The sequence below is a fragment of the Pempheris klunzingeri genome, chromosome 14, assembly GCF_042242105.1.
Source record: "Pempheris klunzingeri isolate RE-2024b chromosome 14, fPemKlu1.hap1, whole genome shotgun sequence".
In the NCBI taxonomy this organism is placed as follows: domain Eukaryota; kingdom Metazoa; phylum Chordata; class Actinopteri; order Acropomatiformes; family Pempheridae; genus Pempheris; species Pempheris klunzingeri.
The window spans coordinates 8,440,638-8,462,455 of NC_092025.1; the positions used below are offsets into that span (position 1 = coordinate 8,440,638).

Genomic DNA, 21,818 nt, shown 5'->3' on the forward strand with positions numbered 1-21,818 from the left:
GGACATAAGGATAAATTAGTAATGTATATAATGTAAATTCACCATTTCTTGGCATGCTACTTCCCTGTCTGTGTGTTGCAAACATCGCCTGGTGCTGCCAAGGAATCCTGGCCTTGTTGCTTTGGTGACACCCATGTAATTAGCTTTAAACAGCACCCTTTTGCTGGCTTCACATGGATTGTTGTGTCCACATTGGCTAAGCATTAGCTGAATGGGAAGGTTCATTTTTCATTTTGTTTATCAAGATATTTTACTCTAAATATGGAGCGAGAGACGGGGGGGGGGGGGGTGATACAGTATGTGCCTTGCTGGATTTGAATCAAAGATGTTGGAATGGCATACAGTCCCGTGTGTCTTGGTTATCTGAGCCTCTAGTACAGTCCTCTGTGCTTCTGAAGGTCATCTAGCATTTCCTACTTTTCTTGTAACTCCAGAGGCTTACTTTTTCTTGGCTGTTTACAAGGTTGAAGGTGTAATTTGACCACAGACAGGCATCCTGATATTGTCTGACTGCATCCAGTAAGACCTATCCCCCTGCTCCAAAAGATATGATTTATTTATTGATATTTCACAACAACACATCATGTGTTTTATCATGTGACTGAATTACAGAGCAATGTGTGAAACATGTTTGAGACTAGTGCAAACAACATAAGGACATTACAAAGCAGCTATAATTCATTTCCAGCATGGGCATGTCTGTTACCACTCTTTCTGAGGGTTGAGTCCACTGCATGTGAGGTCACCATTAATCATACAGTTTGATGGTGAATAATATAAGGCAATGAAGGACAAAACTGCATTTGATTCCGCAATGAACCATGAATAAGCACACACATCCAACTCATTTGTAGAAGGAATGCTTACAAGATTATTTCAACTGTTTCAACACTGGCGAGTCACACAGAAAGTGGAAATTCACATTTTCTATGTGCTTGAAGCTATGTAGATTTTTTTCCCCCTGCACAGTGAAATTGCATTTTTGGCAAATCAACAGCTTTAAGGCGAAAACTGTGATTCAAAAATGTGTGAAAATTATCTTACTAAACATCTCATATACAGCATTGGAAAAACCTTGATTCTCGGGACTTAATTTCCACCTGACAAAAAACAGGGTGCGTTAATTAATCACATGGGGAGATTTTCTGACGTAAATGCACAAATATCAAATTATGAAGGAAATGATCCTATTACACATATAACATATATCCTCTAAGAAGGGCAAAACATTTTGGATTTGTTGATTCATTTATTTTAAGTGGTGTATTCACCGTCAAACAGGAGACTGAATGTATTTAATTTTGGTCCACTGGAGGCAATACGTGCAATTTATGGGCTCTCTCGTTTTCATTCATCCTCATCCCATGAATGAAAATAAACTGCTACGCATGCGGACTATTGCCTGCTCCGCTTAAACCGAAGCACTTCTCATCACCAGAAAGAAACGGGGCCAAATGTTTGTAATACAGAACACACCGCTTTCCAAATCCATTTTACCTTGTAAAAACGAATGGAGGGTTAGTGAAACATAATCATTTCCCAACCACATGCGACAGTACTCGACTATAACAAATGCCCCTCGCGGAATCAGCGAAAAACCATTCAGAGGGGTGTTTAGAAATCAAACTACAACAAATTAGTTCTGTAACAGGAGAGAGACGATTCATATAGTCATTCGCAGACATAAATTAGAATAAGATTCAATTGGAAATGCTTTATGGATGCATTTGTGTTTTATAATCCAGATAAACGATTACAATAGTTCGTTTTAACGTACTAAATTTAACACTCCCCCCTAAATAGTACCTAAAGTGGTCCAGCCCTTGAGGTTACCGGAAGTTGTTTCAGCTGCCATGTTTGGTTGCTTTGTTGTAGGCTTCTACTTGGTTTCCTACAGAATTAGTAAGTGTGGAAATGGAGCCGAGCTGGAGTACGTTTCTTTTTCAAGTAAGTTGACTCTTTTGGAGGGAAACTGGGATAGCTCGTAAAACAACCCTAAAAACGTACGTACGGGATATTTTCGCGGTAAAAGCAGTTTTTAAACGAGTAATGCCAAGATGAAGTAACCAAGCAAAACAATGGTATATGAATCCAGGCTTCCAGCTGTGAGGCTTGGGAATGACGCTAGAACAAAAAATCAGTTCTCTTCAACGAGTGTTTGAAAAAATGGGGCTCGTTTTGCTATCGTGCGATTACTTGGATAGTGGATGGCGAATAACTCGACAGCGTTTGTGTGTTTTTAAGTTTGCCAAGTCGAAGCCAGCAAAACATGCGGGATCATTTGAAGTCAGGCTGGAGACGCCAGTGCACCGTTACAATCGAGACAGACCTGTTTTTTTCCCCCCTGTGATTGAGGGCTTTGATCGGACGCTGTAGGATAATGAGATGGACCGATGTAAATATTCGTTGCGACGCGGATCACACCACAGATAATGTAGATTTAAAGTGAACGATGCTAACAGGGTTGGATAAAGTGTAGACTTTAGGTTATCCGCTCCTGAGATTTACTAACAGCGATTCGCAAGTCCGCGGTGAACTTTCCGCTTGCCTCAGCCGGTTCCTCAGCAACTAGCCAAGTTAGCTAACGATGTTTAGGCTGCCTTCATCAAACTCGCCGGCTAATTTAGCTTAATTTGGGCGAGGCCGCCGTAATGAGCTCGCAAAACTAACGCTACACGACTTGGTGACGAGCACCGCACGGCTCTCTGTTTATTAACTAGCTGTTTATTCAGGAGGACCGCGGCGGAAAGGAATTCAAACTATGCACACAACATCAGCTAACACTAGCAACGAGGAGGCAGATTTGAAATTAGCGACGACATTGCGCAATTTTATAAATCCATTTTTCAGCCGGAAAGTGGAGTGCTGCTGTCGGGAGTGATATCTGCCACGGTTTAGTGGTTTTCACTGTGTACTAAGATGGAAGGCTATTGTTCAATGAAATGAATGAAATGTTTTATTCCCATGGCCTTACTAAGCCTCAAAGATTTAACGTTAAGCCCAATGTTTGACTGTGGAAAATACAGTTTTTTATAAAAAAAAAAAAAAAAAAGGAAATGGGATGCTTTAAACGATTAAATGTTTTTTCCGCGGATTCTGTTGTGTTGTTTTAATGCCGTCATTTTGTCTGTTGTTGATCAATAATATATATATATATATATATAGAGAGAGAGAGAGCCCTTATCCCAAGTGGATCGCCATTCTGCCTCAGTATGTTTTAGTGGGTGTGACAAACTCCTCATGGGAACAACGTCCTCTGTGAACTTTGCAGCAACTGAGTGTCATTCACAAAATACTGGCTTTTTTAAAAATGGAAAAGTATCCAATCTACATCCTGTGATGTTGATGTTTCTGGCCGCTAAGTTTCTTATTTTAGTGTCCATATGTAATTGGAGAGCAGGTTCAGGTGCACATCATGAGCTGTTATCTTTGAGTCACTTGCCAATGCCAGCCGATGATCCTTGTTATATATTCATCTAAATATTAATATTCGTCTCCAAAGAAACATGTTTGTGTTGTACCACTTTCCATCTGCTGTGTCAAACTGGTATTAAGCTGTTGGAGTCTGGCAGAGAGGAGGCTCAGATCAAAGTCTTTTAACTTGAAGGTCTCATCGCTATCAGGATATTCATTAAGCAGTCCCGCAGAGTCGGTAGAAGTGCCACCATTGGAGAACTTTAGTGTTTCCTCTCTGTGGATAAACCATGCCTTACTACACAGACCAAAGTTAGCATTACTTATCCGGTCCAGTGCTAGCTGTGCCAAGCAAGAGCTTTTCTCCTATTTGTAATAAGCCTTTAGAATACGTCACCTTTTTTATGGTATTAGTAACGTTTTGCTCAGCTGTCAGAGACTGATCACTTACTCGCATCTTTGAGGACTGTTTCTTGGTGACAAAAAAGGCAGCTGGACAGTGTGGCTTGTTGTGGAGTGTCTGGCATCTAGCCAGAAGCCCTGCATGCATTATGTACCTCACACTGTTACTGTGTCGGCCTCAAGTAAATCTGTGTGCGTTTAGCATTTGGGGCTTGACATAAGAAGAGCAGCATTTCGTTCAAATGCTGCACGGCGTTTTATAGAAAGGCACGGGATTAGTGTAAAACCAAAGATGATGATTAACAACTTTGTCAGATGTTTTTAAAATATCTATAACTTTGTGTAATTGAGGTTGATTATTACCATAGGTACAGCTGTATCTCATCCTGTGGAATATGTTAAAAATCCAATATCTGTTGGGTTACAGTTAAGACCCATATTGAATCATGTTTAGACCAGTTTGGCTCTGGATGTGCAGAAATACACCAGTAATGTTGATAAGTATCAGGGAAATGGTAAAGAGTGCCCCAAAGTGAGAAAGTCATAATGCAATCCTTCTGTGTCTGAAACTGCATACTTGCTTTCTCTTGAGACTGTGATCTGTGGCGTGCTAGAAAAACACTGTAAGAAATTGTGTTACAATAACAGATACATGTATTAAAAAGTGCTACTAGTCTGTTCATTCCAGAGGCTGGAATTTGGCTAATTTACCAAAGCATTTGGCTGATACGTTTCCAAACGTCTAGAAGAAAATGATGTTCAACAGGTGGCCACACTAGGCTGAAAAAGTTAAATGTTTCAAAGATCGACTCATCTTTAACAAATAATATTGGCCTTACAGGACACTGCACGGCATATAAACATGGTTAAGAGAAAGCTGTGCATATAAACATGATTTAAAGAAATGCTCTGTGCATTTGGAAACCATTTTGCCGATATGTTTGCGTAGAAGTCTTCTTAAAGGATAACTTTATTTTGAAACCTGGGCCCTGTTTTCTACATATTTTGGGTTGATAGTGACTATTGGGCACACGGAGTTTTGGAATTGGTCCAGTAGATCACCTCAGCCGGCAGCTGCAAACAGGCTACAATGGCTTTAATGTAATCCTTTGGTGCTACTGCACTCATCAAAGTCCACCAAAAGTGCTTTTTTAGCCACTGATGAAGCTAAAAACAGTAATTGTACTTCGCGGAACAAAGGAGTTGCTGGTCTATCGCTGCACCGGCTGCTTAGTTTGTTTGTGTTATTTCATGACTTTGCTCATTTAAAAACGTACGTGTTAAAATGCCAAAGTCACAGCAACTCTTGTGTTCTGCAAAGTAAAATTACTGTGTTTGTCAATGTGGTCTGCTGGCTTTAAACCGACTGTGTCTGGTTAAACAATAAGGATCTTGAAGGTCTTTCTCTGCAGGTATCCTTTCTTCAATGCCTCGTAGTTATTTCAAACCCAAAAGTTGTAAAAATGTGGCCCAGATTGAAAAATACAGTATTTCTCCTTTTTTAATATGGGAAACAGCTGGGAAAATGTAAATAAAATTACATTTGAGATATTCACCTATAGTGTAATTGAATTTGGTGTCAGAAAAGTCTTCGAATTATATTTGAAATTGCAGAAATTGTTTTCGGATTCAGAGGCAAAAACACGTTAAGTCAAGCTGACAGTCAAACACCAAGTAACGAACAAACATTATTCATTTGTATCCATGCCTGTGGCCGCCTGACAAGGCCACGGACGTGAAAAGCACTTGAAAAATATCACGACAAAGAACCCCTTTGAAATGACATGGAGTAGTTTGAGTCACCGTTTATATAAAATAGATTAAAGGTAGAAAGAGTAGGATTAGTGGGTTGCAGTCTGTAAACAAAACATTAAAAGTTGGGCTTGGCTCAACAACACCAGAAGTGGATGCAACCTGACCGCAGTTAAGGTTAGCATGTCTTTAACGATGCCTCAAAAAAGTGTCTCATTTGTCCCACGTACACAACACCAGGGCCCTGGAGCCAGATCACCAAAATGGTATGCAGTTGTGTTTTAAATTTCCTAATTACACATGTGCTCTCCTGCTATGCCAAGTGAAAATGTCTGCCATGTGAAAGGTGTACCATCTTCCACAATTGTCCTAATAATGCCTTGGAGCAAACGGGTGACTTGTCCAAATAGTGTTTTGCGTTACTGTCAGAAATACCACTTTCCAGGTGTTCTTGTCGCTGTATGTGTGCAACTGAAGTGACTGAGCTCGGAAAAAGTGAACATTTAAGTAACCAGCACAGCAGAGAGGCGTTATTCATCAACAGTGTAATCACTCTGATTATTTTAGGAGGGAAAGTGAGTTTTCTCTCTTTTTGTCCAGGCTCCGTCTCTGTAAGTCGCCAAGAGTCTTAGTCTGTAAGTCAGTGCACATTTTGTATGACGTCAGTCATCCTAGTTCAGGGCATGAGATGCTGTTCTTGCTCCTTAAAATGAGCAGTTTCATCATAGCTCTGATGCTAAAAAAATATTGTCTAGTCTGTGCCACATGTATGTATGTGTATGTGTATATATATACATATGTATGTATATGAGCCACTGGGTTACTATTTTAAATGTGGGTTAACTCCTCGTCATGTACCATCCATCTGAGTGTTTTATCAGATACAGTACCTCCTTTATGAAATCCCAGCTGTGGCCACATTTAAGCAATGTTTGCAGTTCTCTTGAATCAAGAGGGTTCTTTGTGCTCCCAAGTAATGCATGTACCATAGATTTTAAAACATTCAATCTCACAGTTGTTTTGTGTTCCTTATTCCTGACGGAGCTGTTTGCTATGGGCTCTCGTATTAAACACTTTCACTTTTGGTAGGTTTTGGCTCACTGATTTCAGTACTTTTGGCAGGATAACGTGGTGAGTTGGTTAGAAATAGCATTGACCTCTTACACGATGCCAAAGAATTAAAATATCAAAACATCCTCTAAAACATTTTACTGACTCCTAGCAGTATTAGAATACCTCAGTTTGTAACATACAGCATCAACAGACAAGGCACTGAATCATTGCAGTATTTATCACTTTACAGGCAATGAAAAAATCCAGAAGGATTGCAAACATTACAAAAGTAATGTTTTGTAAGAACTCATGTCAACCCAGAAAAGGCCCCAAGTAGCAGGCAAAGATTTCAGAACTTGTAAACAAGAGAATAACCAGAACAAACTCAGAGACTTTACACATGCTATAAAAAATATTTTATGTTTTAATTTTTCTTGTCTGAAATGTGATCTGTCTTTTTATGTTAGCAGTTATAGTTTTAGTTTGTTTTGTACAAACCGAGATTTTTGGCAAGCAGCTGTAGTGCTGAGTGTGACACAAAAGATTTCAGAAAGACAGTGCATAATCTGACTCAGACCATGAGCTCAATTCAAGTCTACAGTGGCCCGTGGAGCCATCAGGACACTCCCTCCATTTTGATGTTATTTATGAGGGAGCAGCTCCAGTTGTCAGAGCGCATTTGTGTCAAAATGGTCAGAGCTGCATGAAGGCACAGCAGCTTACAGGCCCTGCACCTCTGTGTAGAGGCAGGCTGTCTGCAGTGGCTATGTCTGCTGTTCACAAGCTACACAAAGAGGGTTCCCGGCTGGTACCCCCCCCCCACCACCACCACCCAAACATAAAGCCCCCCCCCCCCAACCCCTGGTGTGCCAGCGGACTGGCATGATGATGACTAATCCTGGAAGGTGGCGAGTGTGAGCAGGTGCTTAGACAAATGGATGGGTGGGCTTGGTGGCATTCTCAACAAATTCCCAGGTCCCATTGCGTATGAGGGAATGATGGCGAGTTTAGTTTAGTAGTGTGTGGATAAACAATGTCCCTGTCCTATGAATAGATGAGCCAAATCAATGAAGATGAGCATACAAAGATCCCCCGCTGAGGCATCACTGCTCAGATTTGTGTCTCTCACAATAGGCTAGATGACATAAGGAGGACATTGTGTGGTTCATTTTTCTTTTCTGTCCGCTGCCTGCTCTTTTGCAACTCCTTTCTTGGCTGGCCTTCTTCGATGGATGATTGAACCTCAAAGGGAAAGGTCAAGCATTTCACCTTGCCCTTTCTTGCCGGTGGTTGACGACACAGTTGTCTTGACTGTGTCCGTTTAGTGAACCAACAGTGATAATATGTGACGCAGGTTTTCTATGTCTGATACATTAAAACAAGGCTTTCTTTAAAAAGAGACGACAGCAGAGTCACCCTTAGAAACTTAAACTTGAGTAGTAAAAGAAGAAGCATTTTTCTCATTACAAGTTTAGCCAGAACCATAGAGGAATCTGAATTAATACAGACCAATGAATTACCACAAACATTTGTGCAAGCTCATAGTTGTTTGCAACTCTGTGTCTACTTCTCCATTAATTTAGAAATCCAAGGCATTTCATGGGGGAGTAACTTAACTTTTTAAAAAACTTATCTGAGCTGTGTAATTGTCAAAATCTACATTTAAACTAACTTTTAACCATGGCTGAAACATAACTAACCTCAGCTGATAAACTGCTATGATTATAAATAGCTTGCAGCTGCTTCATCATAAAAGCCATGGTTATTCTGGCCAGATGGTTTTTACTTTGAGGTAACTATATTGTAGGAAGTGTTAAATTTGACAGCAGCTACAAGAAGGACTTTGCATTGTATCAAGGTAACAAAAGCTGATGTCTGCCACATAGTTTTCAGGAGAATTTAATCCCTTTTATATTGTGCTGTTTTGTTTAGCTGAAGCTGCCTGATTATTTTAGCAGTCTGTCTTGGGAAAACGGATCTTGTTTGGGTCATGGCTCTGGCAGAAGATGCAACTTGCGTCTGACCTCCTCAGTCAGGAAGTTTGCTTACTTAAATGCCACTTCATCTCACGGGTACTTGCAGGCACTGCTTTGCAGCAGCAGAACCCCAATATCACAATGCAGGAGGCCACGTATGCAGAAAGTGGTTGCGCCACCGTTGTCCGCTGTGTTTTGTCTAGTTTAGTGAGCTGTATTTGTTTATAGTGTATGTGTGTTTGTGCACTTAACTCCTTTACTTCACCATGTCCTCTAACTGAGTTCTGTGGCCGAGCTAATGGCCTGCTCCTCAGAGCACTGGACTCTGCTATGCCTCTAATTTGGTATGCCTGCTTTGCAGTCACATGATGAATCAGCACTGTCATGATGGGATCATTTTTCATCCAGTATATTTGGATTCTTTTGCATTAGTGGCGTGCTGCGTCAAACCTTGTTAATGACAGATCCAGTGCCATTTTGTATTATGTGACATCCTACTAACCCTTGTTTTCTTTGACTTGTAATTCTTTTTCAGGCATTGGAAAGTAATGTTACAGTGGAGAATTCCTTCTGTTTTAAGACTACAATCCCCAATATTGATATGCATTTTATATAGTTTGCCCAGTTTTGTGTTACATTAAATGTTCACCCTTCACTATCATTAGCTGTTGTGCAAATGTCTGGAATTCATTTAGGCTCAACCAAATATTTATCTGTGTGTGTTTGTGATTTCAACAGCAGGCAAATGAAGCCCTCCACCACCAGCACCAGGTGGCCCAGAACAGCCTGCTGCCACTTCTTAATGCAGGAGCTGAACAAGTTGACCAGAAGCCTATCCTGCCCATCCAAATAGACCAGAAGCCCCCTTCCAGCGCTGCTGATCTCCTCAAAGACAATGTGGCCAGTGGAGGAGGTATACGGCCACCAGTGCCTGTGATAAAGAAGGAACACAAAGGCAAAACGCCTTTCGTCTGCGGCTACTGCAACAAGGCCTTCCGCGACAGCTACCACCTGAGGCGTCATGAGTCCAGCCACACCGGCATCAAGATGGTGTCGAGGCCTAAGAAGACTGCCCAGACAGCCCCCACCATGGTGCCCATGATCTCCACCATGCCACGAGAGAACAACGGCAACCCCTCATACATCTCCACGGTAGCAGGCATCCTCTCCACAGCAACCACCTCTGTTTCCTCAAGTATCATGACATCGTCTGCAATGGGCAATGTGCAGCAGCAAAATGTCGCCAAGAAACCTGCCAAACCTGTCAAGAAAAACCATGGTTGTGAGATGTGCGGCAAGGCCTTCCGTGATGTCTACCACCTGAATCGCCACAAGCTGTCCCATTCAGACGAGAAGCCTTTTGAGTGCCCCATCTGCCAGCAACGCTTTAAAAGGAAGGACCGAATGACCTACCATGTTCGCTCTCATGACGGGGGAGTCCACAAGCCCTATGTATGTTCTGTGTGTGGGAAAGGCTTTTCCAGGTAAGGATCACATTTTTGGCCCTTTTGATTAGCTGTTCAAAATGTTGTCTCTTTGTGTTAGACATATTGTGACTGATACCCCGACGAAATTGGTAGGGTTTCTTAAATGTTCACTTTTTTACACAGTGTTTTTAAAATAATCTTGTGTTTTGAAAAGTTATTTTTCACAGTAACGTACCAGTATTTTTCCACAAATGAGTTATTTGATAGTTCTCTAATTCTGTTACAGCAGTATTTGAACTATTTTTACAAAATGTGGAGAAAAAAGTCAAACAAATTATCACCCTTTAGTTTTTCCAGTGTGACGACAGTTGTTCTTCATGGGACTTGACAGAGCTGTCGTAAGGAGTCAGACTGGCAAACCCTGAGCAATGGATGGCTGCTAAGAGCTAGCGACAGATTTCATGGGGAGATAATATTACCCGTTTCAGATGTCTTTGTACATTCCTTGTATAGCTCTTGAGGTGGTGGAATAAGTTACGTTCACTCCTAGACCAGTTGCATAAAGGTGAAAAAAGCACGACACAGTTAGTATATTATCAGACATAAAATGGCCTGAACTTCCACTAATATGTGTCAGTTAGTAGCTATGAAAATATTTTATTTGTATTTGTTTTCAGGGTCTGTCTTGCAAAAACAGAATTAGCCCACTGAACAGCCATAAAAAGTTAAATGTGGAGCATGAGCTGAAGCAACTGTTTCAGGTAGTAATCAAAACAGTTATCCAGTCAAGTCGGTAAACCTGCTTCCAAAGATAGGCCCAGTGCAGCCTGGGACTCCCACAAACATCATCCGAACATCATGTCCTCGTCACCGCACCGGCCAATGGTTTGTTTGGGATGCGTCTTACATGCGAGTGTCGAGGCCGCTGAATCGCTGCAAAGGTTTGCAGCTTTTATGAACGGTATCTAAGGAGATGTTTGGTAGGCAGTGGGATCAGCAGCAACATGGATAATGCACAGTGACGATAGCAAATACTAAATTGGTGAGAAAATGGGGGCAAAAAAAGATTGCTGTCACGACTACTGTAGTTTACTCATGTGCTTTCAATCAGCAAGTAACAGGAAGCAAACACGACTATTGTAAACAGGAAGTATGCTTCTGAGATCTAATTTATTCTTATGGTAGTGGAGACAAAGTAATTTCACCCTATGATGGTCGCATTCCAGGGTCAAAGAGAAACGTCTTGGCTTGTCTGCATGGAATTAGAAAATAACACGATGATAAAGAAATTCAAACATACCTTTTTTTTGGACAATTTACTAATTAGCTTTTGCAGTGTTTTAAGTAAGAAAAGCAGGCAGGTTAAACTGAAGAGTAACTTTCATGCTTGTTTTTCATTATTTCATTATTCATTATTTATTGGCAGCGAGTACAAAGACAGGATTTATTTTAACAAAGAATGTTATTGCCAGATGCAATATTTTTCTCAGCTTTACCAGACATTTACCGAACAGTGACCCAACTGCTCGTAGCACAACTCGTATGTGACTGCTTCACATACAAGTGGTGTTTTAAATTATTATTGTTTTCATTATTATTATTCAGTCACACCATGATTACATATAGAGGAGCAACTGTATGGCTGTTTACTGTCCATTCAGCCCCCCCAGTGGCTGCGTTTTCATGTTTATAGTTATGCTAAGCAGTTTAGATTTGTACTTGCATTGACCCCCCCCCACGCCATTTCAACCACATGCTTAAACAGTCGCACATGGGAGAGCACCAGTGGTAGAGTATCAAGGGAGGGGGAGGCGTCACTTGTCACTTTGCGGTTCCCGCCAGCATGTCACAGACTCTCTTTCCCCTGGGAATTCAGTGAACCATGTGCTAATGTTCAGGTCAACACATTTACCATACAGTGAATAAATATTTCGTTTAAGAAGCCCATGTGATCGCGATTCATCAGCGCATAAACATTTCACTGCTTTTTAATAAGCCAAAATATCTGGTGTATGTAAATCAGCACAGAGCGAGCGGAGAATATCGACAACACCAGAGGAGTTCTGCGCCGCAACACAACTTCTACAAAAACATCAGCAGTGTATCCCAGCCAAGCTGTAACACTAGCACCGTGCTGTGTAGGGCAGTTTCAGGCATGCCTCCAACACAGTGACGTAGGGAAGGGATTCATCAGCATACTGGAAAGTGAGAATGGGGACTGAATAACAGGGCACTGAGTCACTGCCACTCAGCCAGATATGTAGGCAGGCGCTGTGTGGAGTCTGCTCTCCTAGTCAGTGGGACAGAAAAAAAAGAAGAATGAAAAACCTGATTCCTGTTCACGGCAACCACTGAGAAGACTTCACCTGATTCCTCTTATTTGTAATTTTTTATTTATTTATTTTTTTTTAAATCCAGCAGCATGAAACTTTCCGGTTTGGGAGCAGCTGCCAGTGCTGTAGCCCTTACTCACTCCATTATAGCACTTCTAACATGATTCAGCTCACAGCCTCAGTAGAACTAACAAGCTGACAGAGGAGGATCAGTGCCAAGAGGAATTTGTGAACGCTGGAGTTTCACTGTAAAGGTCAAGAGGCAAATAGCTGTTTTCTTGCAACTGTTACGCAGTGAACAGTGCATAATAATATTAAACAGTGAGGAGTGTGTTGTCATCAGTAGTTGTTAATTGCTGTTATTTTTTATCTCAAGTTAACAGCAAATATATATATATATAGTGAAGATTTTAGTTTAAGTCCTTAGTCATTGTAATGATTTTTTATCCATACAATATTGCCTTTTATAGTACAAATATTTGTGGTGTCCTAAAATATCATCTGTAGCAAGTAAAACTGTTTTTGTCAGGGTCCTTTTTTTTTAAATTTCTCATTTTAATGTGCACAAAGTACACGTTATCACACTTGATAGTGCAACGTTCTGCAGGAAAGCAAGAAATATGCAGTACTGGTTTTTTTTAAGGTCTAAAAGGTCATTCAGGATCATGCTTGTTCAGGCTGATCCCTCGCATTGTTTTCACAACTGTAAACACGCATTTGATGCTTTCTCACAGTTGTAATCTGTTGTCAAAAAGACAATAATTCACTGTCCCCACTGTATTAACTTTTATTAACTTTGTGGCCAACATAGTGTCTTCTGAATGCTCAGAGAGAAGGACAAATTTAGTCTTGGATTCTAGGAAACTACCAACCAAATTCCTGGAAATTCTCAATAACATTCTTTTCATATTTCTGTAAGTGATGCCAAAGCTGTAGGAAAAGAAACAGAAGTGGTGTAATGTTGTGCAAAACTGGCAGTTTACTCGGAAAAGAAGTGGAAAATGGACAATTTTACCATCCCAGTGTGGTGCGTGTTTGAAACTAGGTCAAACTAATTCATGCATGATTGATCATGGAGAATTAACTGCTATTGACGGAAATTTTAGGGATTTTTTTTTGTGCTCTTCCCCTCATTATCAAAGCAAACAGAGCACATCCGTATGCCTCCAGACTTCTGCAGTTGCCGCGGTATAGAAAGATTGTACATTAGGCTTCACAAGATTAAACGTGTTATTGTTTTGTTTTTCTCAATCTAGGCCAGACCACTTGAGCTGCCATGTGAAGCATGTGCATTCCTCAGAAAGGCCGTTTAAATGTCAAGTAACGGTAAGACTCATTACTGTCCAGATCATTATTGTTATTACTGTTGTTATTATTATTGTTGGTGCTGGTGGCATTGAACCCGACTGACCTTTGGCCCTGTCGGCTGTGGGTCTGCAGGCCTGTACCTCTGCTTTTGCCACCAAAGACAGACTCCGTTCCCACATGATCAGGCATGAAGGCAAAGTGACCTGTAGCATCTGTGGGAAGATGCTCAGCGCAGCCTACATCACCAGCCATTTGAAGACTCACGGACAAACCAACTTTAACTCCTGTAACAAAGGTACGGCGCCACAACATTAAAGTGTGTGAATGTCTGAATGATCTTTTAAGCAGGCTTGTCTAAACCGCCAACAGAAATCATGTCTTTGTGTCTCATAGTCTGTTCTTTTTCTGAGCCCTCTTAGTTTTTTTACTGTGTTTAATTTCATTTTGATCATTTTATTTTAAAATTTCTGCCCCATTTTTGTATTTCTTTACTTTGCAAGTCACCTTTTGCGGGTCAAGCCTTACATACTCACTCCCATCACCCTTTTCTAATCCTGGTTGTTGCATTACAAGGTATAATGTTTCGGCAGTGTCAAAATCTTATTCTACGTTAGATTACACTTGGAGTCATGAGGCTGTTGCTCATGTAGGTCTCCTTTTATTTCTTACCAATGGACAGCTGTTTTTTCACTTGCAGAACAAAAGTTAAATACTCTTTCTTGTTTTTGCAGACGGTAACGATGTCTGCAACTCTGCCTCAGCTACGCCCGTGACCATTTCTTCCCCCATCACCACGGCGATGAACCGATGCATCAGCAACAACCCGGTCACCATAGCCGCACAAATGAACATTAGCACCAACACAGTCAACATCACATCTCCGGTTAGCCTCCAGCACCCAGTCACCATCACCGGGCCCGTCAACATTGCCTCCGTCAACATCCCCGCCACGGCACCCATGAATATAGCCCACCCAGTCGCAATAACGACCCCAATGCCCATGAACATGGGTCCGCTCAACATCGCCATGAGGCCAGTGGATAGCATGTCTTTTCTGTCCCAAGTCTTGCCTTCTTCCCCACCCTGGTAAAAACGGAGAGCGAGCGATGGACTGGCCAGAAAGAAAGGGAAAATGAAGTGAAACAAGAGACTCCTGTCCTCATCATTTGCACCTCTAAGCCCAGCTCTTTCTCCCCCCTGAACCACGTTTGCTTCATCAAAACCGCGAAGTGAGCGTTTCCACGAGCCGCGTGGCCAGTAGGAGCTCACAGCGACCTCCCCGACTAATGTTAATCGTGACTGGCACGAGATGCAGAACGCTTGAGTAGAAACCGAGTAGGATTTATCTTGAAATCAGGACAGCCGTAAGACTTAGTGTAGTCAGTTAGAATGATGAAACTGTGATTTGTATCATGACAAACGAGAGGAGAGGATTCCTCAAGCACCCTTGAGGACTCCGTAGGAAAACACACCTGTGCTTTTGTAAAAGGGAGATGAGAAATGGACTAAGGCAATAACTATAAATTGCTGTTTTTGATGTTTTCCAAGTTCTCTCCCAAAGCCTCTGGGTGTCTTTGTATGTTGTTTTTTTTAACTATAGCCTGCTAATCACTATCTATTTAATGTTATAGGAAATGAGTCTAGTAAAAGGGACAGCAGCTTCCACTTGCATGGAAGAATATTTTTTCACAGTGCTCTAGCTTCTTTTTTTTTTTTTTTTTTCCTTCTCAGATAGTAGATATGCTCTTGAGGTACAGTGACTAACTTGTACAGTTGACATAGTAATGTATTTTCATGTCAGCATTTTAATTTTTGCTTTTGTCATTCAAGGGGATATCTCGACAGTCCTTTTGACAACGAAATATTTGTACTTTGTTTTCTATTTGGATGGAAACACAAAGTTTGTTTTTATTTGCCTATTTGTAGTGTTCATTTTTCCATGAAGTCACAATGGAATGAGTCTTGCACTGAAAGCATATCCTACATACAGGTGAGCAGCAGTATTATCAAAGATCAAATTGGAGACTTAAGTGTCGTGGTTGAACCCGCCTGCACTTGAGGGCCATCTAGTGGCTGAATACAGAGAAGCCTGGCCTTGTAGGGAAGCTTTTTCAGGCTGTTACAGTCATCACAATGGTGACTAATTAGTTTTGTTTGACTCTTCTGTACACTGTTTTTTTTTTTTTTTAATCATTTATTTGTGATAGCCCCAACATGATACTAAGGACCCCTCACTCAGGAAACACACACAGAAGCCCATCACTCATGAGCTTGGTTCCTTTTTACATTGAGTATATCTACCAAGTGTCTACCATGTATCTTCATTCTTGACTTCGCCGTGTTCATTTTTCTCGACTTCCTAAATCATTTGGCATTGTGACGTTAAAAGACTAGACTTCCACCAGGAACAACAAGTCCAATAATTATTGATTTTAAATGTAGCCGTCCATTTGAATAGTCATTTACTGTGCAATTGCATACATGCTGTACCTTTTTTTTTTTTTTTTTTTTTTTTTTTTTAACTACATTTCCTTTTAAAGTCAAGTTCAGTCTCAGGCTGCGTAGTAATGTGGCTGAGATCTGGACAAGTTTGATAAAATGCAAGTTTGTGTCCATTAAAATAATGGGACAAGATTGATGTTGCATGACCCCAAACACTGTAGCTGTTGGACATTAACTATTTTTAATGAATGCCATGTTATCTCAACAGTGTTGCAGCTCTTTGAGTTGGTTCAGTTTATACTGAAAAATGCAATATGCATGTTTGTCATTTTTCCCAAGTTTTGTTTTAAACAAAATATTAGTGTAGCTATTTTTTTTTTCGTTCTTATGCATTTAGGTAGATACACTATGATAGCCTGTTTGCCAAATTTGATACAATAATAATGTGAGAAACTGAACATTTCTTGTGGAATTGAACATCTCTTTATTTTTAAGGAAAACAAATAATTGGAAATTCCAGGACCCTTGTGAAAAGCAGTTGAATGTATATCTTTGTACAAAACTATTTTAGTTCCAAGGATATGGTAGTTACAATAGATGTGAAAGATAAGATAACCTTTTTTATAAATCTTTTGTATTAGAACATTAACAATGGTAATTTTGTATATATGAGAGGCTAGGCTTTCTGATTAGCAGAAAGGTCAAACATTCCTACATTTTTTTTAAATGTATGTTTGTCAAATTATTACATAAACATGCGCAATGTTATGTGCCTTTTATTTGGGTTGTCTAAATAAAAGAAAACTATCAAATGTGTTTATATGTATGAAGTAATGTTCAGATATCAAATACATGACGGAGTTTATTACCTCTATTATCTATCTATATTAGTTTATTCATATTTCTTTGGCAGAGAATTTCTTTTACTAGATACTTACCATCAATCACAAGCAGATTTTACATTTACAGCAACCAGTTGCTCTCAATATCCAAAAATGAACAGCTAACTAAAGGAAGAGAGCGACACTGACTCAAGGCTAACGTGAGTGTCGTACCACTTTAAATTCTGCATATTGATATCCATTAAATAGATGTTTTTTTCCTTGTATTTACTACAAAATAGAACTTTGAAACATCTAAGTTAGCAAGCGAAAGATCCACATATGTTTTGGTAGAAACCTTAACAAAGCTAAAAGGAGTGTGAATGTTATACTTACATTTGCAGGGTATTGTAGTGTAGAAAGTGTTTCTTCATGTCTGCTGGAAGTCACCTGCTCAAATGTTAGCCATGACAACTACATCTCAGAGGGAAATGTGCTTTTTGCTCCACTACATTTATCGAACTACTGTAGTTACTAGTTGATTTTTCAGATTAAGATTTTAAATGGGGAAAAAAAAGACATGTCCCTGTGTCAGATGGGTGTATACCAGACAAGTCTTGACACAGTTCTGCTCTTCAGGAGACGAGGAAACAGTGCAGTTAAGTACAAGCCAAAATTTAAAGAAATAATGCATAAAAGAAGATTGGATGATAAGTTAGAAGTTCATCTCAGGGCAAAACATTAACAACTGCTGTACTCTGCTGGTGCTACTGTTGGCTGTAATAAGTCTCTGATCTAGCTCACTGACAGTTTGTTTTCACCCACAGAGCTGCCTCTGACCACTGTCGATCCGAAACACCCTTTTGCATGAAAATCCCTCGAGGGCTGCTGTGTCTGAGATGGCAGGGCCACCACATCTGGTGCAAACAGTCACACCACATTCAGAGTCACTCAGATCATGCAGCCTGCCCGCTGTTTGCTCAAACCACTTCCTTACTTACATGCAGAGAAGCTGCTTGCAGCAGTGGACATTTAGTGTAGGCAGTGCTGCATGTGACCAACCAAGATATTCCACTTTATTGAACGCGTTTTAATGATAGATTACAACTCCTGTTATTGGATCAAATCAACCTGTTTCATACAATCAAAAACAATGCAACCAATGGAAACCTGTCCCCACTCTAACGAAAGCACAGAAGCAGCACAGAGTTGTCCAGCAGATGGTGTTGTCCACACATAGTTCACTACTGAGTCCTCTCTAGTTTTATGTACACTCCAAGCGATGGTCCATAGTCCAACTAGTCCCAAGACATTTTCTAGAGTTGACCACCTACTGTTTAAGTCTGTGATGAAATAATGTACTTTTAATTCAAATGTGCATAGGCCAATGTTTCTCTTGGATTAAAATACAAAATGTTATGTCCATCTAAAGGTATTGGCATCCTTAAAGGTCAGTGAGAATAGGTGCAGATCTCCAGCGGTGTCTGCATTTGTTTTTCTCTCTAAAATCTTATCTAGACGAGTCCAACGGTTAAGGCTGCAGCACGTCGAACTGAAGCCCACCATTAGTTACTTGCATGCTTTTCTCCATGCTCTCTGTTTTCCAGCTGCATGTGTGCAGTAAAAATAGTAAAGGTTAGAGGAGTGCCCTGTGTCTTAAAAGGAAAAAAAAAAAAACTCACTTGGCCGCTCTGCAGGGTGGAGGGTTCAGCTGGAGTTCATGGGAGGCCTGCTCTGTCTTACTTCCTGTTTTCATATTAATGTAATGATATCAAACAGGCAATTGGTGTGGTTCTATTTTCTAGATTTTTCTTAATATTCATAAAATAAATAAGTGTCAGACATTTCAAACTGAAGCGATGGGGCAGTCTGTGACATTTTGTATTCTAAAAGCATTTGACGCCATGGGCTTCTGCATGTGTTCACACAAGGGAAACTCAATAAGGAAGGGATTCATTCACTGAACATGTGAGACGAATAATTTACCATTTACAGAACCTCTCTAATAAAAGAAATGTACAAAGTCAAATGGACTAACATTTAAAAGAGTGAAGCTGTTAGTCACAGTTAGTTAAAAACAACAAATAACAGTGATTGTGTGACACACTGGTGCCAGTATGATTGCACTGTCTTGAGCGCTGCAATTAAATAACACAAAAATTGCACCCCAAAGCGAAACAGTGGTCGCCATTTAAAGCTTAATTTCTGCTCGTCTCGACCAAAGCTGACACATCTAACTTGTGAGTATCTCACATGGACACCGTAAAGTACTGTTAGGAACAAACTTGTATTCACTGCAGACAGCTAAAAGGCTGTACGGTCAGAGATACGCAGAACTACCCCTAGAGCTGCACTAGACTGAGGCACGGCAGAGTGAGTGGCTGCATAACATACTGACTCCTGCCCAACCCACACTGACTATTTGCTGCCCTTATGACATGTGGGAACTGGGAACGTTGACACAGAATTTCCCTCAAGCTGGTGGTTGTGGGTAAAAAAACAGAAATGGTCCTAAACTTTCACTGAAAAAAATCTTTTTATAAACTAGGGCTTTAAAACGTGTTTTTTCAAAGGTTACTTTCAGCATGAAGATGCTAAAAATGACTCGTACTAAGCGTGAGTCTTAACTGTGAACTGCAGTGTCAAACAAGGACTACAATCATGTCTCCATAAAATGGCCTCGATCAAGCAATGAATCGGCCAATAGCTTGACTCAGGCCCGCTAAATCAGGCCTGCATCATGCCTTGTTAAAGTAAAAAAGAAAACGAAGGAATAATAATGATAATACTAATAATAATTATGGAATTTCCCCTTGGGGATTAATAAAGTATATTGATTGATTGATACCAAGCACTGACACATGGGAACAGAGCAAAATCAGGCCATTCACCAGAGTTTTGACACAAACATTTTCCTTTCCCCACTTGTCAGCTGATAAACAAAACTAGAAAGCATCTACGAAAAAGATACACTTTTAATTCAAATACTCTAGAATGTTATTTATGGATTTTGGTTTTTTTTAGGAATTCCATTTTAAATCCTGCTAAAATATTTAGCCCATCTTTATCTCCACGTATGCATAAAAGTCCAGCCAATTATGATAGAAATCATTAAAAGCGAAGTCAGTGGTGAAACGTTTATAGAATTTGCATGTGATTTTTTACTAAACATGCACTTTAGATATATCACATTACATTTACATACAGATCAAGTTATACACGCATGTCTAATGGTCGTATTTATTTAAAATTATGCAATAAGAACGTATCCACCTAATACAATGAGCCAGTTTTTGCAGACTGTGGGGCAAAGGCCGTGAGGCTTAGACGTTCCCACCCTGGCTCAACCTTAAGGGTTAGCACCTGGGAGTCCCGGCCAGCAAAGAAGATGGAATCAGACTGTCCCCAGTCTAATTTAATCTGAAGCCGTGCACTCCGTGCTATGCGTGGTGTCTTGCCTGTCCAATAGTACAGCAGTTTAAACGGCTTAAGAGGCCGAGAAAGGATCATGCTATCCTCAGCTGAGTGAGTCGCGTCAGCAAGCTGTCAAGTGCCTATCAGGTATAGGTATAGGTAGTTTTTGGATTGCCTCTATGTTGCGTGTTATTTATTACTGAGTAAATGTTAGTAATCCTCAAGTATAATTTTAGAGGAAAATGTTCTCTTGGAAAGAACTGCAGCAGAGAGAGAGAACACAGAGGGGAGGAGAAACAAACGGTGAGCCACTGAAATGCTTTTCATCAGTGATGCTTGAGGTCTTTCCTGAAATATAGTGCACATTGGATAAAAAGGTTTAGTTTTAAGGGTAGATGCTTTAAGCTTTAGCTTCAGCCTACGCCTCTTTCTGCCTGCAGAAGTTGTGTTGTTTGTGTTGTTCTGCCATTTTTTCTGTGAATATGCACGTGTGTGAATACATATGAATGTGTATCTTTATATGCATGCCCTAATTTCTGTTATTGTTTAATGCAGGCCGAGATAATTTACAAAAAAACAAAAAAAAATCAATTTCAGTTTTGATTCTCAGAGAATATTGGCTTCTTTTATGCTCACGTTTCACTTTTTCCTTACGCAATAAACAATAAGCCAGACAAATGGTACGAAAATGGGTTAAATTGATAGTTCACTTCAATTGCAGCAGACATAGTTCTCAGCATATGGACAGCATCTAGCAACATTTTGTTTCCAGTATTCATCCAGTGAACAAAATGTCATAAGACTGACCCGCCTCACTTTTTTTTAGTGTTTGTACCAAATATACTATATGTAGGCAATCAGTGACTCTGAGTTTGAGTGTGTTAAATCCATACAACCAATATGAAATATCTCCCTAAAGCCTTCCTATACTCTGATCCCACTGTCGCCTCTTAGTAATTTGATTTTGAAGGCAAAGAAGAAGAGCTGAAATTGGCAGGGTGCTCTGCTGGCATATCACCATCAAATCTGTGCTGTTAATACAACAGGACTGAATTTCCAAAGTACTTGACCGACAACAGCAAATAGTTTAGGATTGGAGCTCGGCTTTGTGTCCGTTTTCGTTCCGTTTTTTGCGATTTCCTTCGAGGGATTTATAATTTCACGTTAAGTCAACATCATATTTCAACCTTAATTTCAACTTCAAACATTTGCATTGATAGTTTTAACTGATTCGAACCTTCGTATACCTCAGTGCTAAACCAAAATACCCTGTATGAGTGAGGTTTCTGGTTTTTTGTTTGGTTTTTTCACTCTGGTGCCTATATGTTACCATGCAAGGCTGTCAGTTGGACTGGTGCATCTCAGGACGGTGTAAGATACAGTACAATTTCCCCTGAAATCAGAGGATGAGAAGCGACAGATAGACAGATGGAGAGGAGGAACACAGGGCTCCATGAGAAGTGACTCACGTTCCAT

At 40.3% G+C, this 21,818-nt stretch overlaps 1 protein-coding gene across 1 annotated transcript; it reads left to right on the top strand.

Annotated features, from left to right (window-relative positions):
* The first annotated feature begins 1,641 nt into the window (after positions 1–1,641).
* Positions 1,642–14,758, top strand: LOC139213129 (vascular endothelial zinc finger 1-like). Its single transcript, XM_070843757.1, has 5 exons — positions 1,642–1,947; positions 9,336–10,081; positions 13,614–13,683; positions 13,798–13,960; positions 14,397–14,758. Exons 1-5 carry the CDS (start codon positions 1,915–1,917, stop codon positions 14,753–14,755), a joined length of 1,371 nt encoding a protein of 456 aa, XP_070699858.1. The 5' UTR covers positions 1,642–1,914; the 3' UTR covers positions 14,756–14,758.
* The last annotated feature ends 7,060 nt before the right edge of the window (positions 14,759–21,818 follow it).